Source organism: Epinephelus fuscoguttatus, linkage group LG24 (genome assembly GCF_011397635.1).
Source record: "Epinephelus fuscoguttatus linkage group LG24, E.fuscoguttatus.final_Chr_v1".
In the NCBI taxonomy this organism is placed as follows: domain Eukaryota; kingdom Metazoa; phylum Chordata; class Actinopteri; order Perciformes; family Serranidae; genus Epinephelus; species Epinephelus fuscoguttatus.
The window spans coordinates 18,872,638-18,893,893 of NC_064775.1; the positions used below are offsets into that span (position 1 = coordinate 18,872,638).

At 39.4% G+C, this 21,256-nt stretch overlaps 2 protein-coding genes across 2 annotated transcripts in view; one reads left to right on the forward strand and one right to left on the reverse strand.

Annotated features, from left to right (window-relative positions):
• Positions 1-21,256, forward strand: part of LOC125885000 (uncharacterized) — a 385,446-nt gene that overhangs the window by 57,377 nt on the left and 306,813 nt on the right. The window lies entirely within an intron of this gene.
• The window catches only part of LOC125885018 (fibronectin type III domain-containing protein 4-like), a 73,287-nt gene that overhangs the window by 10,608 nt on the left and 41,423 nt on the right, over positions 1-21,256 (reverse strand). The window contains exons 2-4 of the mRNA XM_049570381.1: positions 16,258-16,373; positions 2,871-2,972; positions 594-696 (exon numbers count right to left, since the gene is read on the reverse strand). Of these exons, the coding sequence (XP_049426338.1) occupies positions 594-696; positions 2,871-2,972; positions 16,258-16,373 (321 nt within the window). The remainder of the gene's footprint in view (positions 1-593; positions 697-2,870; positions 2,973-16,257; positions 16,374-21,256) is intronic.

Sequence of the window (21,256 nt, forward strand, 5' to 3'; positions counted from 1 at the left end):
TATTATCTGGAATAAAAGATTTTTATTTCCTGAGATAACAATTATTTCATAACCTTGAGAGAAAAATTTATGTTCTCTGAGATAAAAAGTCAATTATTTAATTATCTTGAGAAAAAGACTTTAATTCTTTGAGATTCTCTGACATAACTGTAATTTCATTATCTCAAGAACACAAGCTTTATTGTTTTGAGATACCAAGTTTATCATTTAATTATCTCTAGATAACGAAGCTTGTTTTCTCATGAGATAACAAAGTAATCAACTTGAGATTATGGCATAAGAAAACATAATTGGAAGCATGGCTGTTCCTGGCTTCTCACACTTTTACTTTAATAATTTGTTAACGTAATTAGCAAGGTCAAGAAGATGATTGCAGTAATATACAAAGTATTTTTTGGTTCAAATTCAGGTAGTATTGGATTGATGGAAGGAGGTTTTTGGTGGTTTAACTTGCACCCTACCCTTACCCTTGTTCTTACTCCTAAAAGTGTACATTTCTGAGTGAAAAACTGAGTCAAGGTGTTGGAAAATCTGCTTTTAAAAAAGTAATAAGTTAAATAAAATATATGTGTAATGTGCGTGTGTTTATTTACGGTGATCCAGGACTCCAGCTGGATAATGGTCACTCCTCTCCAAAGTCCTGAAGTGGATGGCACGGCTGGGCTGGCTGTCACCATGTGGCCCAACAGACTGCACCTAAACCCCCCCAGCAAAAAAAGAGATTTAAAGTTTATTTAAGTGAAACTATGAAGTACTCTTCATATGCTTAAGGAAGGTTGGACGCAGCCGTAGTTCTGCACAGCTGAATGCCCAGATGACATTAACGGAGGATGACATTATGTAACGATGACAAGAAACTGGCTGGCGAGGGTATATTTAGCGAGCAAATGGTGCTTTGGTTTTTGGCTGGGATCCTGAATGATTGTTGGAGGACGAGTGCGGTGCTATAGATGTAGAAGCAGCGTGAAAGCTTGGAAAACAAAGGAGGGAGTATAGATTTCGGCTAAAGACTCATCTGGGGACATTTTCAGCAAACAAGCAAAGAATCCAAAAATGAAGAGAGAAATAAACAAATTTGTTGTTGTGTTTCTCACTCAAATACAAGATGTTTCTCACAGCTACAGCGGATAGCAGAAAGTGTTAAGTTCAAGCATTATACAGGGAGAGAAATCCATCACCAGCACAATTAGATACAAGAGGTCTAGCTGTGCCTCCGCCTACACACTAAACCCCAAGGTTAAATGCAACGAGTTTTCTGCAGAGGTTGCTGCAAGTCATTCTAGGAAAATGACTGACTGAGGCAGAAGTGGGTACAAAACAAAAGTCAATTACAACACTTCACAAAATACTTTTACACAAAATACGTCCCTACATTAATGTGAAAGTATCCTAAAGTTTGAGCTCTGCAAATCCCTTCACCAAACTCCACAGACAAATTATCTTATTTTCCCATCCTTTGTTCTACAGGAAGGTCAGAGGTGAAAAGATCAAATCTCCACCCTCCGGGTGCTGGCGAGGCTTCAATGCATTGCTCAATGAGACTTCTGCAGGACACCCGCCTGCTGACAAGCATATTTAACCGGGTCTGCCAGCTGAAGGACAATCTATATCAGTCTATTAAGCTATAATGGATTATAAAAAGTTTAATAGAGTCATGATAATGAAGTCACATTAGACGTTCCTCCTTCAGAGGGAAGCTGGAGTTTGTGCTGGCATTTGATTTGAGACACTTTGAGCTGTAATAACATCATAAAAAAGTGTGTCCATTATATACTGAGAGGAAGCTAATAAGAATAAAAATGAATTTTCAAAATGAAGTTCATCATCAGTGAAGTTCCTCAATTAAAGCTGCACTTCATATCTTTTTCTCATCACCAAATCTCCAGAAAAAAAAATGTTGGTGTTGTATGTTAATGCAAACCACTGATACATTAAAACTTTACCTTTAAACAGAACACTGTGATTACTGTGCTTAGGTTAAGGCACAAAAACCACTTAGTTATGGTTCGGAAAAGATCATGTTTTTACTTTTTGGCTTTAAAGGGCACAATGCCCGCTGGAAACACAGTGATGTCTCTTTAAAAAAACAACTGCTTTTCGTGGTACTTTCCTTGGTGTAAAAATGTCTTGGTGTAAAAACAACCCTTTTTTGTGGCACTATCCCAACAGGAAATGCAGCAATGTCTTAACTTAAATATAAGCACTTTAGGTGGCACTACCCCGGCAGGAAATGCAGCGATGTCATGGTATAAAATAAGGATGCCGCCATCCTGGCAGGAAATGCAGTGATGTCTTGAGAAAAAAAACAATAACTTTTTGGGTCATTATCTGGCAGGAAATGCAATGATGTCTCTGTAAAACACAACCACTTTTCATGGCACTATCTTGGCAGGAAAGCAGCGATGTCTGGAGAAAGAACAACTGCTTTTCAGGTCATTTTTCCAGCAAAAAAACGCAGTGATGTCTCAGTAAAAAACAATGGCTTTTAGTGTCTAAAAAGCTGCCGGAGCAACAGCAATGACACACTAAATCACAACCAGTTTTATTGTTTGTTAGTTTCAAACAGTGGTATCAATGGTGTCCATGCCATCCAACATCCCCTCCACTTCCAGATGACAAACTCAGGTCATGTCAATTTAGAGGCGTTGCTATGATACGAATGAAATATACAAATGTAATGTAATGGTTTGCAGAGACTTACAATGCCAAAACTTTCTTCTGGAGACTGACCTGCTCACTGCAATGTTTTTACAAGTTCAACAAACAATTCTTACCTGAAGTGCCCCTGCTAGAAAGGTTTCATTGGCACCTCACAGTCATCCTCAGAGTGTGTGTGTGTGTGTGTTTGTGTGTGTGTGTGTGTGCCTCACCTGGACGCTGTAGTGTGTGTCCTCGTCCAGGTCCCACAGCACGCACCAGCGGCTGGACGTGTTCACTTCGCGGATGGAGCGCTGCATCAGGCCATCCTGCCTCTGGAGAGGAGACACATGCAAACACAGGACATATGTTATAAACCCGCTTCACCATCGTGGCTAATTTAACAATTTTATTTCACAATTTCAAGACAGACATTATGAATGCAAATAAAATCCCCCCTCTGTAATGAGCAGCTTCGCTCCACTCATATAAATTCAGCTCAAACACTGACTGTCCCACGGGGGGGAATAAGGTCTGCAGGCAAGGTAACACCAGCAATCATCCTGTGGAGGAAACAGAGCAAGAGATACTCTGCTCTGTGCAAAAAGCAGTCTTTATGACAGAATACATGACCATCACCTCCCCATAGTTCATGGATAAACTGACTTTGACCTGGTGAAAAAATGTCTTTAAACTTCTGGCAAAAGCATGAGCTTATTTTCTTATTTTGCAAACCGTACCATACACGGCAAATGGAAAAACAATGAGACAGATTCATTAAAATCCACTTACTATCACCTTTATCAGTAGAACTGGGGGAATGTCTTCTCGTAAATGCTCCAGCATGTTCACCAGCTTGTCTCTAACTGTGTCTGTCTGCTGTTTGATGCTGAGCAGGAAGTGAACAGTGGATTTTAAGAGCTTTTTCACTGATAACAGCTGCCTGCTGTGGCTGAAAAAGGGTGCTATGGGAGCAGTGAGAGTGAACCAAAACAGTAAAACCAAAGTAATGAGACAACAATGCTATAAAGCTTTGTGGAGCTGAGGATGATTTTCTCAGTGGGTTTGTCTCTAAGAGCGACACAATCACATACAAGTAGACATGTTTACATATAAAAATATTAATCATCGCTGCTTTAAGACTTATCTCTGGACAAAACAACTGAAATAATTTAGCTGTAATCTTATTTTAGAGATAATTCCAGTAGGTACTGTACAAGGGATTTACCTGAATCCCAATATTCAGAAAAGCACTAATAATGAGATGGAAACAGATATTTATTCTACCTGGAGGTTGTTGTTAATCAAGGAAAAAGTCATGAATGACATGTCTGTCTGAATCGATTCATATCAGCTGGAGTTATTATTATACATTATACATCAAAATAAATATGTACATATTCTCTTTATTAACAAAAAAATAAAATAAAATTTGACTTTGTATTTCAGTCAATTTTATCAGCCACAGGTTTCAAAGACTTTTGACTTAGCATCCACAAACACCCTACCAAGTACTCCATGGCGATAGATGGAAATCAAAAGAACTGGGACATAAATGTGGCATTAGGACAGAAAGAGTCCCCAGAAATAAATAAAAGTAGTCATTTGAAAAAAACATCCTTTAAAAAAAAAAAAACTATCTCTGTCTCTCTCTCTCTCTCTGTCTCTCTCTCTCTCTATTTTTCTATTCCATGAGCATATTTATTTATTATTTTTTAATGAACTATAATGCCATATTTATGCATTTCTATTTGTATTTATTAATGTGTTACATAGGCTTATTTAAGCATATTTATTTACTTTTTATTTATTCCATAGCCATACTTATGTATTCATATATTTATTGGACTAATGACTAATTTATATGTTCATATTAACATTTATATTTATTTCCTAAATTATTTATTTTAGGATTATTTCATAGCCATATTCATTTATCTATTTATTCCAAAGGCTTATTTATTTTATTTTATTTTTTATTTGTTACATAGGCATATTAATTGCTTTAATATTGACTCAAATGTCATTCCATAGTGGTGGAGTTTCAGACAGTTAGACAGTTAAACTAAGTTAAGTTAAAAATAAAAACTGAAAGATAAAGAGAGAGGTATGTGAATACTTCAGTAAGAGGGTGTACAAATATATTTCATTACAATTATATGCTGTTAATAAAACAATTTGATGCTTTGGAGGCACAATTTCATTGCAAATGAATATTTTCCTTGGAGATACAATATAATACAATACAATACATTTGCCTGATTTAACGTGATTTTGTGTATAAACCACACCCACTTCTGGTTGTCTGTCTGAAAACAGAGACAGATCATTTTGTTGGCTGAACAGATACAGATAATGACGTCTCTGTACTATGTACCTCTACTAGGTACTAAGGCTAAATGCTTTATTAAAACTTGCTTATTTCAAAGATTAAGATTCAATTATTCTAGACTAATTACACAATGGTATAATGATACATTCAGATAACATTTTGTTTTTTGTTTTGTTTTGTTTTGTTTTGTTTTGTTTTGTTTTGTTACTCTTGTTACCCACCAGCTTAGCATCAGAACAACTGCTGTAGGGAAGACTTTCTAAAAATCCAAATTATGGTAGGCAAAACATTTATCTGAACAACCTGTTGTGTTCCACTAGATAAAGGTCTTCGATCCAGCCAGTAGTGGGTGTTAAAGTCCAGTTCAGAATGAGACACAAGTTTCCCAGTAAGTAAAAGTGGCTGTAAAGTACTGAAAGCTGAGAAAGAGTCAATAAATAAGAAGTCTGGCAGAACGCTCGAGGCTCTCCAGATGTCTGAATCACCAGAGACTCAGCAGAGTCAGAGTGTCTCCAGCTCTTCTGGCAGATGGTTTTATTGTCCCTCAGCACTAAAAGACATTAATATATAATAAATCTTTATGGAGGCTAAAAGGATTGTTAATCAATAACTGTGACTCAGCTGCATCATTCTCTGATTTCAAACTAAAAATCCTTTAAATTAAAACTGCCAGAGCCTTAAAACTGTGTATCTGTCAGAGCTCCAACTGAAAAAAGTAAATGCTGCGTTATTGGTGTACTAAATCTACATGTATATTTTACCTTAAGTAGGCCTGATACTGGGCTTCACTGGTTTATCTTTGGCTGTTTCTAATGTATTTTTAGGAGTGTAATAACAGTAAGTATTAACATTAAATGTTTTTCAGCAGTGAGCAGTCCACAGTCTACAGGGAAGGACAACCTATATACATAAAAAGACTATTAAATCCTTGCTGCTGCTCTGTCAGCTTAATTTCTGCAGGCGCCTGGAAAAACAGAATTTTTACCTCAGTTTCATGAGTATTTTTGTTAATAAATTGCACATTTTTTGCATTTCCGCCAACCAAACTTGCTTCTTTAATGTTCCCCTTAAAGGGTAACTTTGGTATTTGTCTTAAAACATTATTGGAAGGATCCCTACAGGGATAGACCTTTTTATTAAAGAGTAAGATCATTTTTGTTTAACCAGAAACAGCCCCAATATTGCCATCACCATACCAACCAGACTCCATTTAAATATCAATAATTTTAGAGTGCAAAGAGGCAGCATATATATTTCACATCTAACTGGATGAATGAAGGGTTTATTTCAACCAAACCAGACTTAGTGATTGTTGGAACAGTGCAAAGACAATACGGTTTCTGTGAGTTTTATTTTGTTTCTGTCGACTTTGAATGAAGTGCGTTTTATAATGATAAAATTATTGTTTATTTAAATGGAGTTTGGTGGGTTTGGCAATGGCAATTTCAGGGCTGTTTCCAGTTGAACAAAAATTATGCTCAATTGCTTATAAAAGTTACATTGCAGCCTGTTTCGCCGCTGCCAGCTGTAGCACTCTCGCACAATACTGGACCTCTTTCAAAAATGGTTGTCCCCATTACTCAATTAGAACCAAAGCATGGGAATATAGGGTCAATGTTGAAAAATACCAAAGTTACCCTTTAAAATTTCCATTCCCAAACAACATCTGACCTTTATACACCAATTAGCCAAAACTTAAAACCACTGACAGTTAACGTGATCAATGATCATCTTGTTACAATGCAGTCCTGCTGGGAGACCTTGACCTTGTGGATGACACTTGGTAGCCTACACACCATCCACCTAAACACCATTTAAGACCAAGTACACCCCCTCGTGGCAACAGCTCTTCCTGATGGCAGTGCCCTCCGCAGCAGGACAATGCACCATGCCACATCGCAAAAAATGTCAAGGAATGGCCAGAGGAACATGACAAAGAGCTCAAGGCAAAGACCCGGCCTCCAAACTCCCCAGATCCCAGTCTAGCTAACATCCATCGGATGTGCTGGTACGTACTTGGATTGGACTTGGCTCTGACCCCTGGAGGAATGTACACAGGACCTCTAGGGTCGTCCCGTGGTGTCTGGAATCTGAGTGTTGGCGCCAGATCTTTTGAGTCCTGTTGGTTGTGAGGTGGGGTACTGGCACCGCTTTGTCACATTCCTCGAGCAATTCCTGAGCAGGTTTTGTGGCATGGCATGGTGCATTGTCCTGCTGGGAAGGGGGGCACTGGCATCAGGGAGTGCTGTTGCCATGAAGGGGTGGAGCATGCCAGGTGGCATCCATATGACTGCAGGACCTCAGGTTTCCCAGCAGAACATTGTATTGTAATGAGACGATCAATGTTATTCACCTGTCAGTGGTTTTAATGTTATGGCTGATTGGTGTAAGCCTTAGAAACAGTAAGACAAATACGTTATGTAATTGTCATCAAACTGAAAGTAGGGGAGGTGTGTCCTTATCATCTCTAGTGGAAACTATGCTATCTACATTTGCTGTCAGTACTAAAAAGTCTCCTAGAAAGATGAATTGTAATAAAACCAATAAAGTACTTTACTATTGTAGCTGGGTGAATTAGAGACTGTTTATAGGGTGTTTTTTAGCATGATATGATAAAAATTGAGGAATAAATAGTGTAGAAGTTGTTTGTTCCAACTAAGGTAACACTGTCCCTTTAAGAGCGGCGCAGGGCTAAATCCGCGAGAGCACGGAGTTCCGGGGAGACTTTAGACACACGAAACTGAAAGTAAACAAAACCGCCACGAAACATTGGACCACAAGGTGTGTATCTTCGTCTGTATAGAGGAAAATATCCCTGTAACCATTAATTTAACACAAAAATAGTCAATGGCACCAGCAGATGAGGTGATGATTAAGTTTTCTGAGCAAGGCTGATGAGTGATGATTCTGTATTCTTGATGATTTTTGTAGACTGTTAAAACGTGTTAAGTGTGTCATCTCTCCACCACGCTGAGGGAAAGACTGAACAGCGGAGCAGCGTAACTGGTGATTTATTACACTTACGGGTGAAAACAAAGTTTATGGTGCTTTATGCTAGTCGTTAAACTGAAATATCTGAGTTTTGTATGCTTTTGCCTAATTTTAGAGGGGAGATATGCCGTGTTGAGTTCCTGGTGTGTGCGTCCTCGTGTGCAGGCTACACACTGAAGTGAGAGTGAGTTTTTTTATTATTTTCCTGTGAACTTTAATTTTGACTTCTGTGAAAATGTTGGCAGTATTTTGTTCATAAATACACAGTACATTTCCACTAAGGTAATACACTATTGAAGTTACTGAAGTACTTGAACAATTTTGTGGCTTAAGAAAATGTATTTATTTGTACTGTGTTTTTTGTTTTGTTGCCAGGAAAGGGCCACTACTGTTGTCTATATTCTGTAGCAACCTGTTTATTGTTCTGTAGTCGGTGAACCTGGTGTATTTAGAGGGTAAACCAGAGATTACACTTTGGAGGTAAAGATGTATTAATGGGGTTTTTTTGGCATCAATGCTATCAGAGTACGAGAGTTAATAGTTAAAGTACCAGTTTTGTATACAGAAAAGCGAGGTAGCCATCCTTTACAGTTACCACTGTAATTATCTACGATCCTCACTCAACAGTATTAACGCTGTTCTTATGTTTTTGTAAGTTCAGTCGGGGAATAAAGACCCACATAAAATTTTATTCTGTGTCCGGTCCCATCATTTTATGACCAGGCCACACTATAGTGGCAAATGTTTTTCTCATTCTCTAAAAGAGAACATAAAACCAAACATGAAAGGATAAACTTGCTGGAACAAAGGTCTTTGATTCTTGTGGCTGTGCAGGTGGTGAGGACCCTGACCCTGAAATCTACAGGTGAAGACAAAGTTTGGTTACACAGCTATTTTTACGTGAATGAAGTAGCTTAACACCCTTTCACCAGTGAAAAGCCACAGATAAACAAACCTCTTCTTGTCACAGGCTGTCAGTTTCCTTCTTGTAGCAGGTTAAGAAACACGCCTACAGTCGAAAACAGACAGTATCTACAGGCGCAGCATGGATTTATTTGATCAACGTTCGCCCACACATACACATTAATCATCAATTGACCTTGTGATAGTTTGGGATTCATGAATCAGAATGAGGATTATTGTGCATCTCGCATATACAATCTGAAAGTGTGTTACTTCCTCCGAATGTTTGAAAGCGCTGTTCTGTTGCGTAATGTGTGAATCTCAGCAGCCGGGGCTTCTGGGATTTGGAACAACTTCAGATGAGTGAAACAACTCTTTGTCTGAGCAGATTCACTCGTCCTGCTTCTCCTTCACAAACAGAAGGCTCTGCTTGTTACTGAGAGATAGTGTATATGAAATAATCTACTGAAACAAGCCAGTGCACAGTATGTGGGTCCAAACGGAGCCCAAAGCTTGACATAGAATCAGTGTTGCTTGTTTTGTTTTTTACACCTTAAAAGGAGAAACGATGTCCAAGAAAAATGATTGACTGCAGCCTTTTACATAACTGCATTTCTTTCCCTTTTGTACTTGTTCACCCTCATCCAGAGCCACTTTTGATGACTAACAGCAGAAAAAAAGGAGCTCAGTAGATAAAACCTCCTGCATGGATACCCGCCACCTGCTCCCATCACCTCCCCTATTAATATTTGAGCAAGGTTTTTACATAAGAGCTTCCTGAGGTTATGGCAGGAGATGTTTTACATTCTCATCCTCTGTTTTCTTGAAAATGCCATGAGGTTGATGGATTCTAAGTCAGACATGAGGCAACTTTACAAAAAAAAACCAACAAAAAAAGAGCTATTTGGCATCACTGCTGCCGCTGCCGCTGCAGTGGATGTTCCTTCAGTGAGGCGAGTCCCAGCCAAATCATTTCCACTAATGGAGACAACTCCCACTCAGAGGTCAGCTAATGTCTGATTCTCCTATTGCCAAACTGTGGGTGGTAAAAACTGATTAGAATGAAGCACGCTGAGTTAGCAGCCCAAGCGTCAGAAGATGTGAGACGAAGAAAATGTGGTGATATATGAGGACTATAAATGTCGAGTGATTGCAAACCAGGTGTGTTTGTAACCCCAGGGGACGTCTTCTGGGGGGAGGGGAGGGCTACAAATCCCTCCTCCCCCAGCCAAAAGAGTTTAGCTGGCTCTCGGGCTGTTGAACAGGCTGGAGTGAGTCTCTCTCAATTGCATATTTAAAAATAGCGGGGTTAGTCCTTCTCAGGCAAGAGCAGAGGTTTGGTGCTGCCAGAATGCACCGGAGAAACCAATTTTTTTTCTTTAAGCAGGAATAGAAAACACTCATCGGCTGCTTTAGAAGGTACAACTCTTAAACTGCTCATTAATGTAAATAAGCTTATCAGCCAATCAAGTGGCAGCATCTCGATACATTAAGGCATGTAGACACTGTCAAGACGACCTGCTGAAGTTCAAACTGAGCATCAGAATGGGGAAGAAAGGTGATTTAAGTGACTTTGAATGTGGCATGGTTGTTGGTGCCAGACAGGCTGGTCTGAGTATTTTAGAAACTGCTGATCTACTGGGATTTTCACACAGAACCATCTCTAGGGTTTGCAGAGGATGCCTTGTTAATGCCAGAGGTCAGAGGAGAAAAATCAAGTGACAATGAGTTCACTGTACTCCAATGGCCTCCACAGTCACCAGATCTCGATCCAACAGAGCACCTTTGGGATGTGGTGGAACAGGAGATTCACATCATGGATGGGCAGCTGACAAATCTGCAGCAAGTGTGTGATGCTATCTTGTCAATATACACCAAAATCTCTGAGGAATGTTTCCAGCACCTTGTTGAATCTATGCCACCAATAATTAAGGCAGTTCTGAAGGCAAAAGGTGATCCAACCTGGTACTAGCAAGGTGTACCTAATAAAGCCCCAACCATGGCACTAAAATATCAGTAGCCAAAAGCCAGGTTTTCACCAAAAACTTTCAGCAGTACCTGTACAACCAAAAGTAACCCCTACAGATGTGCACCTGTACCTGTAATATCGAGTCTATATTTTTAAACGCTCATTACTAAGAGTATATGTCATCGAAGAGAGACAGTAAAAACTAAAGTAAATGGTCAAAGTTGTCATATTGAAATTTAAGGTGTGTTGATGTATTCACGTCATCAACTCATGTGTCAAGTAACATTACAAGTAAATGTTCCACCTTAAAAGTTGCAAGCAGTTGGCCCAGTGAATTAAATTATTTATTCTCAGACTACAGCTGCTGTGAGAGGCAGCAAAACATCTGTTCACTTTATAGTTATAGTTTACTAATAAATGTAAGCTTTGCCAAGGTATGAACAATGGTTACATGAGCTGCGTGACAGCTTTCTATTGACCAATCAGAGGATTGTGGTGTTTCTAGCGCCACCTTTAAGTACCAGATCTGTGTTCTAGGTAACTCAATAGAGGGGTGATGAAAGATGGAAACAGTAAGAAATGGTTCTATTAGTACCATCCACAACTTTTCACAATGGAAACTGAAAACGTGTAATGAACTGAACTGAACTGGGGAGCTGGTAGAAATGGGGCTTAAAGAAGTATTTCACAGTTTTTTCGGCCTCTGTTTTCACTTTGCAGGAAACAGCATGGTGCCCACTTGCTGTTCACAAAGTCTTGCTATTACAGCTAAACATGGCCCTACACTATATTTTAAAAACATTTTAGGCAAGAAATAAGTAATACAGTAACACAGTCTTGATATATATCTGTTTAAGAGTACTGTCCGTTAAAGGGGTTTTTTTGGGGGAGTTTTTCCTTATCCGCTGCAAGGGTCATAAGGACAGAGGGATGTCGTATGCTGTAAAGCCCTGTGAGGCAAATTGTGATTTGTGATATTGGGCTTTATAAATAAAATTGAAATTGAATTGAATTTAATTGAAATGCTAAACAGACCCAGGGTCTAGGTACATGTCTGTAGGGGTTACTTTTGGTTCTAAAGGTACTATACCAAAAGTTTGTGGTGGAAACGGGGCTTTAGGCTACTGATATTTCAGTGCCATGGTTGGGCCCACAGTTTCTAACTTGCACAAACTCCAGTCAGACAAATAATAAGTCAGGCAGACTAAACACCCTCTGCCCCTGTACTCTCTGTGCCACTAGGGGATAGAGAGCAGGTAGGGCAGGTTAACAAAGGAGGTGGCATCCACCCTTACCAACCCCTGAAATGAGACATGAGACATACTGGTTCTGAACAGCCTGTGGGAAGAATGAACATGTAATAGTGTGTCCATTCTTTTAAAGATATTTTTTGCCTTTAATGGACAAGACAGTTAAGTATGAAAGGGAGAGAGAGAGGGGATGACATGCAGCAAAGGGCCACAGGCTGGATTCGAACTCGGGCCACTGCGGTAACAGCCTTGTACATGGGGCGCCTGCTCTACCACTAAGCCACCAACGCCCCTAGTGTGTCCATTCTTGATTAAAAGCTCTGTCTTCATTGTCTGCTTTTCTTTCTCTTTAGAGCATGCCATGTTTCTTTCCTCTGACTCACTTATTTCTCAGACTGTTGTCTCTTGTCTTATCTCTCCCGTGTGTCTGTCACTCACCAGGTGCTTTTCATGATGCTAAGGTATGCCTCCTCACATCCTCTCTCCTACTGTGACCCAGATATCATTCCCCCTTCATGCATGTTCTTCCAGTTTCTCTAAATGCACCTTGAGGAGCAAGGAGGGAGGAGGGTTCTGGAGGAGCTTAGAGCAAGGAAACACAAGTGTATCCTACTGTACATGGAAGTCTTTTATCGAGTGGTATGAGGTATACATTTTGCACTTCCACATGCGGCACAGTAACTGATGTTACATAAAGGCCTTGGCACACCAATCTGACATGAGTGTTGACCAGGGCTGACTGTTGGGTATCTCACATTGCCTATTTCTTGGCCAAAAAGTTGCCCTTGAACACATCGCCACGGGCATCAAACTCGCACGTTCTGTGCCTATGTGAGAGAAAATAATTCTGTATCTGTCATTCAAAAAGGGAAGCTGGAAGACTGACAGGATGGACTCTAGATGCTAGTTAGCCAGTTAGCACATTAACAACACAACCCATTGTTGACAGAACAAAGGATATTTACTGTGTGCCAGTAAACAAAACCACGTTTCCGCTTAAGAGCTCAATGACTATTAAAAAATTGTACCTAATATAACAAGTTAGTTGACTTTTTTTGTCACATCCTCTGATTTACCTCTTGAATGGGCACTGCCATCTCTGACACCAATTCAAAATGCTGAATCGGCAGCTGACATTGTTTATATTGTAATTTCTACTACTCCAACCCAGTTTCACTCAGAAGCCGTCAAAATCTGGCGCTTGGTCAGTGACTTCTGGCATCAGTTACCGACAAAAAAAGCCGTCCTTTTACGTCGGCATGATAAGCAGCCAGTTGCTGTTACTCATTAATGGTGTGCAGCAGTGTCAGGGGGGACAGGTAGTGGTATAACAACAAAAGTTAAGAACTGCAGAAATCTGTACAGGGCTGGCGGGAGGGGCAGTGGATGGATCCAACAACCACCGACTTTCACCTCGGGAGGCTGGTGTTTGCCCCCTGAAAGATTGCAAAGCCAAACTGTGTTCTTTTTTTCCTAAACCCAACCACATGCATGTGTTGACTAAACATAACTACATGCAATTGTTGCTGAAGGAAAAAATGCCAATTTGTAATGTTGTGCTGACACAGTGTGTTTATTTTGAAAGAGACTGTTGGGAACAACATTTTGGATGTCATGCAGAGGCACCATTTATGTTGGGAACAACAATATTAGCCCTCACCAAGCGGCACCATTAACATAGGGAACAATGTTAAAAAGTTAATAATTATTAATAATAATTACTGATTATGTTAAATAATATGACTTAATTTACATTAAATCACCTCGTGGGACACCATTCCTGAAATGTTAAAATCATTTAAAGATACCAGTCTCATAAAATTCAGTAAAGGCTGTAGTATTTCAGAGTTCTTGACGTAGCAGAGGTTGGCTATTCATTCACCCTTGTGCAACATTAAACAGACATCAGATATGATTCCAAAAATTATATTTATTCATAAAGTGAGCAAAGCAAAACCAAAACACACAAATTCTAACTAACTAACTAACTAACTAACTAACTATATACAAGCTTGGTGAGTATATGTGTGTGTCTGTGTGTGTGTGTGTGTGTGTGTGTGTGTGCGTGTGCATGTGCGAGAGAGATAGAGAGAGAGAGAAAGACAAAGGCGGGTGTAGTAATCAAAGTGGTGTTTGGCCTACAAACCAAAATGGCAGGCAACAAAGAACTACAAGACGGCCGAATCAAAGCTGGCTTCCGATCAGGGGACATGATTGTCTGATGGTGTGGTGTGGTCAGGAAAAAGACAAAGGAAGAGAAGCTGGAACTTTGAGTTGCCTGTTTGAGTACAGCTCTGTTGAAAGCCTATTTGTAAATGAGTCTATGTGAAGGTGATATGTGTTGCAAAGGCTCTGGATTAGTACAGAGGATGTTTAGCTGCATGCAAAACGTTGTCTGTGAACAGCATTAGCAAACTTACGTCACCTAGCTTAACTAACCAATGACCTAACTGCAACCAATCACAACAATAACTCACTAACAGCGTTAAATCACAATCAACAAGTTAAAAGTCTTGTTTACCCTGTACAGCTGTGATAAAGCTATGCCCAGTTGTTACATTACCGATCCTTGAATGGATGGAAGAAAGAGTCACATGGTGGTGTGCTGCTTTTGTTAGCTGGCAGAGGAAGGCTGGAAAGAGCTGTGGTTCCAGATGCAGATCCGAGGAAGGTGGTCACTCGGGGTCTTTGCAGAGTTAGACGCTGGGGTTCTCCTTGTCGCTGGAAAGTTAGTTGCAAACCTTGTGCTTGCATACTAATTTCTCTGGTTCAGGTTTGAGAGTCCAGAAGGCTCTGTCTGGGCCGGCCAAAGGCCCTGGAGCCAGAGGTGGTGTGAGCTGGTCGACAGCTCACGAGCAAGACAAAGACTGTCTGAAGGGAGCAGACCTTCTACAGTTGGCTGGTGACATCACAGAGTCAGATGTCACTGTAAAAGTCCTGTCCAATGAAGTTTTAGACTTGTCTCTCAGAGAGGTGTGAGTTGGGGACCCCCTGTGGAGAAGGGTTTCAAATAACTGTCCTCTGTGAAGAACAAAGACCATCTCTCACCATATCAGATGGCAAGAGGAGAAACCTTCACAGGTCCAGTTAAGATGTTAACCTTTGACAAATCATCTGTGGTCCAGTGAATCCCAACAAGACTGTATGTAAACCTTACATTTCCTTTGAAAACAGAAGTGTATTTTGAAAACCAACAATGCGTGTAACAGGCAGAACTTGAAAGTCAACAACCAACACACCCAGGGTACCTTACATGTCATATCAACGTGAAAAGGTCCATGACCAAACATCAATATATGATGAGGCTGGAGTGAGAATGTGTTGTACAAATGCAGTCTTGACCAAACCAACCTAAATGAGGGTTCAAGTATGTGAAAACATTGTTTCATATAATTAAGTGTTCAATAACATCTAATGTAAAGTTGGAGCAGGGAAAAGTTGGAGACAACTGGTCTATTACCCCGTTTCTGCTTATTTTCTAAGAACTCCATATCTCATTTCCATTACCAAATATCTGTCAGCTCTTTCCTACTAATTGGATACTTAGAAAGTTCCAGATCTTCTTTTGGCTGCAAACTTTTCTAATCAGGAGATTTTTTTAAAAAAATCATTACTTTAAAAAGGACTTACGTTAACCAGCAGCCAGCCTTGACATTAACAAGCTTAATGTTTATGAGTGAATTCCCCTGACATTTCCAAACTTTTAAAGGAGACTATCTCTTGTGACTCAAAGCTTCTGGCCCCATGAATGACACAGCATTTTAAAAACCTCCTGTGAAAAGAAGCCGCTCCTCGCGAGATAAAGGCAATCAGAAAAAAAATGGATAATTCAACTTTGGGAATGCTGTTTTGTAGCCCCAAGCATGGCAGCCATCCAAGTTTTCTGGGCATTCAATCCATAATTTATATCCCTTCAATTTGTATCTCTGCAAAATTAATTGGCCACAAACCAAATGAGAGCACAGAGGGGGAAAGGGGTTAGATCAGGGTGAATTTGATGTGAGACAGATTGATTTATTATTTTCCAAGCTTTTTGAGGATTAAAGCAATTAAGAAAAATCAAAATTTGAGCTCCGTTGCCATGAACACTGGAGTAAACACACACACACACACACACACACACACACACACACACACACACACACACACACAGTGATGATAATGTGCTACTGTACCTGCTGTGAGATGGAGTATCCAATGACGGTGTCTCCCTGAGGGACGTTCCAGGTCACCATGGCCGAGTGCGCCCTCAGCTGGGTCACTGAGACATTCACCGGAGCTGCTGGCACAGCTGTAATCACAGTACAGACATTTGTATTCTTAGTTGTTAGGGATGGTCAGTAAGACACTTTGGAGTCTCGCATCTAGTTTGAGCACTCGTGTCATGGTGCAGCAAAAAATAATTAACTCAAACTCTACTACAGTTCATGGAAAATACACAATATGTGTAATTATTAAGTGCAAAAGTATGTGGACATGCCAACATTACACCCTAATAAGCATCTGCTGCTAAAACAGCTTCCACTATTCTGGTCCCAGGCTTTCCACCAGATGTTGGGACTGCTAACAGTTTTACATATATTCCTCTAATATAATGACTTTGTTTTGGATTAAAGGAAAAGTTTGACATTTTGGGGAGAGTAGCTGCCCCAACACATAACCCCCTCTGAAAACCGTAAACAATATTTTTTAACATTTCTGTTCTTGTGCAGATAAACAAACCCCTGATTCCAGTCTTTATGCTAAACTAAGCTAACCGGCTGCTAGCTCCAGCTATATATTTACCACCAGGGTTATGGAACAACGAAATACAAGAAATATCAGTACATATTTATAATACAACCTATTACTAACTTTATGTTGTTAAAGTTACAGTTTAAATTGGTGGTATTTTGAATACAGTTACTGTCTTTAAAAAATAGATTATGTGAAGGGATTACTTTTTTGTTTTTGTTTTATTTGCTCTAATGCTGTGTCCTATCTTAATTTGATGCACGTGAGCTGAACTTTTGTTGGACACCCTGTTTCTTTTCTTTTCTTTTTTTTTTGTAATATATTTTATTCAGGAACATTACTTGAGTACATACAGGTAAACTCTTCGACAAAATATAAATTAGCTATTAATGCTCCTTTTTTCATAAACAAGACAAACACAACCAACAACAACAAAGAAACACACATCAGACAAATACACAAAACAAAAAACAAATAAAAAAAGACCCAAACAAAACAAAAACATTCTTCCTGTTCCCCCAACCTGTCCCATCCATCAGGTCACCTCTCACAATATACACAACATCACTTCTGCACAGTATACATCAATTATACAATCAAAAGATAAGTTACAAAAAGACTATAAGTTTGGGTGAATTCATACTAAACATTAATACAATGGCCCTTTCAATTCATTCTATTTGAAGTTACAAAGAGAGAAAAAAGAAAATTAAACAAGAAAAGGGGAAAAAAAGAGTAAACAATTACTCACAGTTTGTCATCAGGCAGATAAATCCCCCCGTGAGAGGGTAACCAGATCATCTGGAAGGTAGCTAAATAGAGGTTTCCATAACTCATGGAAAATGTCTTGACTACCCTTGGCTCTAGCACAGAGTCTCTCCACTGGTAATACCCTAAATATTTCCCAGTACCACTGAGAAATTGTAGGAGGATAATCCATAATCCAATTAAAAAGTATACATTTTCTGGCCAAAAAACCCCCATTTTTTAAGAAGCAAATAATAAGAAGTATTAAGAGACAGATTCTTATCAGGCAGATTAAGGAGAAACAGACCAGGGGCCTCATTTATAAAAGAGTGCTTAGGATTCATACTAAAAGTTGACGTGTGCCCAAAAGCTGAAAATGGCGTGCGCCAAAAAAATAACCTGATTTATAAAACCGTGCGCATGCACACTTCTACGCAATGTTCTCTTTATAAATCACAGACCTCCTGGAGTTGTGCGCACCCAGATCTGCCTCATATTCTGCCCTCAAACACGCCCTAGTTCAACCATAAATGGTCATGCAAATCACCTCATGAATGCAATCTGCATATAAATAAGCCAGCATGCGAGTGTTCTCTTGTTGTGTGAGTCACGGCGACAGGTGTGAGAAACTAACCAAAAAACAGAATTTCTCCGAGACTGAGCTAGAGACCCTTTAACGGGATGTGGAGAACTGAAGAAAGATTTTATTTGGTGGCCACAGCAGCGGGATCACTAATAAAAGACAGCGAAAAAAAGTGGCAACACATCAACGCTGCTGATGCTGTCAGCTGTGTCTGTGGGACTGCATGGACAGTGACAGAAAAAAAAAGTGGTCTGATCTAAAGGTAGACCAAATATTTCTACTCCTTTACCAACATGTAGTTAATGTGTTGCTTTTAAATTTGAGGATGTTTGACATTGATGTGCGACATAAAGAATCACATTTATTAAAGGCGGAGGCAAAAAGGAGTATGTGCCAGTGCCATCTTGAGCAATTACGCACGAGGGTCACCGCAGTATTTATATGTATTTATAGTCTGATCAGACACCTGGCCTGAATTACAGCATGAACCAGTGGTATCCCTGTCCCAAAATACAACGTGTAATCTGAAATAAAATTCAAAGATGAAAGTGTAATAGGCGAACACGTTTCTTCATGCTGGTTTTGTCATGAACAGCACATGTCTAAGTAGGGCTGATGAAATGAGTGTAACGGTTGTGCTTAATGGCTGGATTTTGAGACATGATAAATGCACTGGAAATATTTAGCTAATTAAATAAATATATTCCACGCTGTCGCGCCATCCTCTCCCCCTCCTGTGCTCACAGAGTGGACAATGAGACATTAGAGGCAGTGCAGTGCAAATACGTATTTAGAAAGAATTTCAATTCAGGATTTGAGTTGGATTTTACAGCGTTTTTATGAAACAATTATCATTCACTCCAAGCGCAAAATAAGGCTGCTGGATTTAATTCCAATGATAACGTGGATCTAAGGTGGATATAGCATGACATTAAATTTGTGTGAGATATCAAAAAATTCTGACTCCACTTCTCCACCTCGCCGTCTGCGTCGCCACTTCCCAGTGTCTTCCAAAATGTGCTCATGCATGAATCAGAGTTTGCTTACAGGTGCGCACATTCTCCTGCCAAGTTTATTTTTATAAATCACAACCTTTGCGTGGTAAGTGGCGTACGCCACTTTCAAGCCCTGTTTTGTGCTTAAGCAAGCTTTATAAATGAGGCCCCTGGTGTTTTTTCAATCCTGGTTTCTAAAATCAAATTTAATTCTTTGGTCAGTGATGACCAGAATTCAGAAATAATGGGACATTGCCACAGACAGTGTATGTAAGTACCAGTCTCTATTTTGCATTTCTGACAAAAAGGGGAACGACTGGAATCAAATTTATTAAGAATGTAGGGTTTTCTATGTTGTCTATACAAAATTTTATATTGAGTTTCCTTAAATTTGTTGCAGCCATATGTATCATGACATGCAAGGATGCACTCAGTCCAGTCGTCTGCTTCATACTTAATCCCTAGATCTCTCTCCTAAACTGTCTGAATGTGAGTAATATTATGTTCATTCCAGGAATCAAGTGTGTGACAAAAATATGAAATGAACCCTTTAGTTTTAGTGAACTCTCTAAGACACTTATCAAGGAGACTGACCACTGGACCACCAGGAGGTAACAAAATATCTGTTTGAATAAAATGACGGATCTGTAAAAAAACAAAAAAGTGTGCATGGTATACCAAACTGAGCTTGAATCTGTGTAAAAGACATTAACGAGTTCTCAGAGTATAGGTCACCAATAACTCTAATGCCCTTACTGTGCCAAAGAGAAAAAATCTTGCTATTAATGCCTGGGGGAAAAGCTTTATTCCCAATTATAGGAGTTAGGGAAGATGAAAACCCCTTCCTACCTATATAAGCCACCATCTCTCTCCATACCCTTACAGTATTATATATAACTGGGTTATTTCTGAGGTTGGTTGTTATCTGCTTTTTTTCCACATGTTAACAAACTTTTACCATGCCAAATAAATTTACTGAGATCTTTCTGTATACTCTTGACTATATGTTTCGTGATCCATAAAGGTAGCATTTGCATTGGATGAAGTAGGAGTGGAAGAACGTTCATCTTGATTAAATTTACTCTTCCAATCACACGAAACAGGAAGATCCATCCACCTGTTAATATCACTCAATTAAGCTTGAACAGATCTTTCAGATTAGTTATTCCTAGATAAGTAAGTCCTGATGTAGACCATCTGAAAGGGAAGTTTATAATACAGGGTGGATCAGTAACACCCCCTAGTGGCATTGCAACTGACTTGTCTAAATTAACCTTATAACCTGACTCCAGCCCGAATGACTCAATTATCGACAAAATGGCAGGGATCAATCTTCCTGGATTCAAAACAAAAACTAAAACATCATCAGCATATAATGCTATTTTAAGACTATTCTGCCCCAACTTAATACCAGATATATCAGGGCTGTTTCTAATTGCCTCTGCAAACGGTTCAGTGGCTGCAAAAAATAGCAAAGGTGAGAGGGGATCCCCTTGGCGTATGGATCTACTCAACCAAAAAGATTGAGATAGGGTACCATTAACCATTACCTTAGCACTAGGGGAATAATATGTAAGTTTGATCCATTTAATAAAAACTTCACCCATACCAAGTTTTTCCAGGACTTTGTAAAGATAGGGCCATTCTATCCTGTCCGATGCCTTTTCGGCATCGAGTGAGATAACTAGTCCTTCACTCTGTGTTTCATTTGCATGCTGGATAACATTTAGTAATTTACGCATATTTGTATATGATAATCTATTTTTTATGAATCCGGTCTGATCTGTATTAATTATTTTAGGCAACAGCATCTCCAATCTTCTTGCTAGAAGTTTGGAGAGCAGTTTACTGTCCACATTTATTAAGCTGATCGGCCTGTATGAACCGCATTGATCAACGGGCCTATCTTTCTTAAGAATGAGGGTAATATTAGCTGTATATAAAGCTGGAGGGAGATATCCTCTTTCAAAAGATTCTGTATACATGCGTAGAAGTGGATCTGTTACCAGTTTAGCAAATTTCTTATAAAATTCTGGTCCATAGCCATCGGGTCCTGGAGCTTTATTATTTTGTAGGGATTGAATAGTTTCAAATAGTTCTTCTTTAGTTACTGGT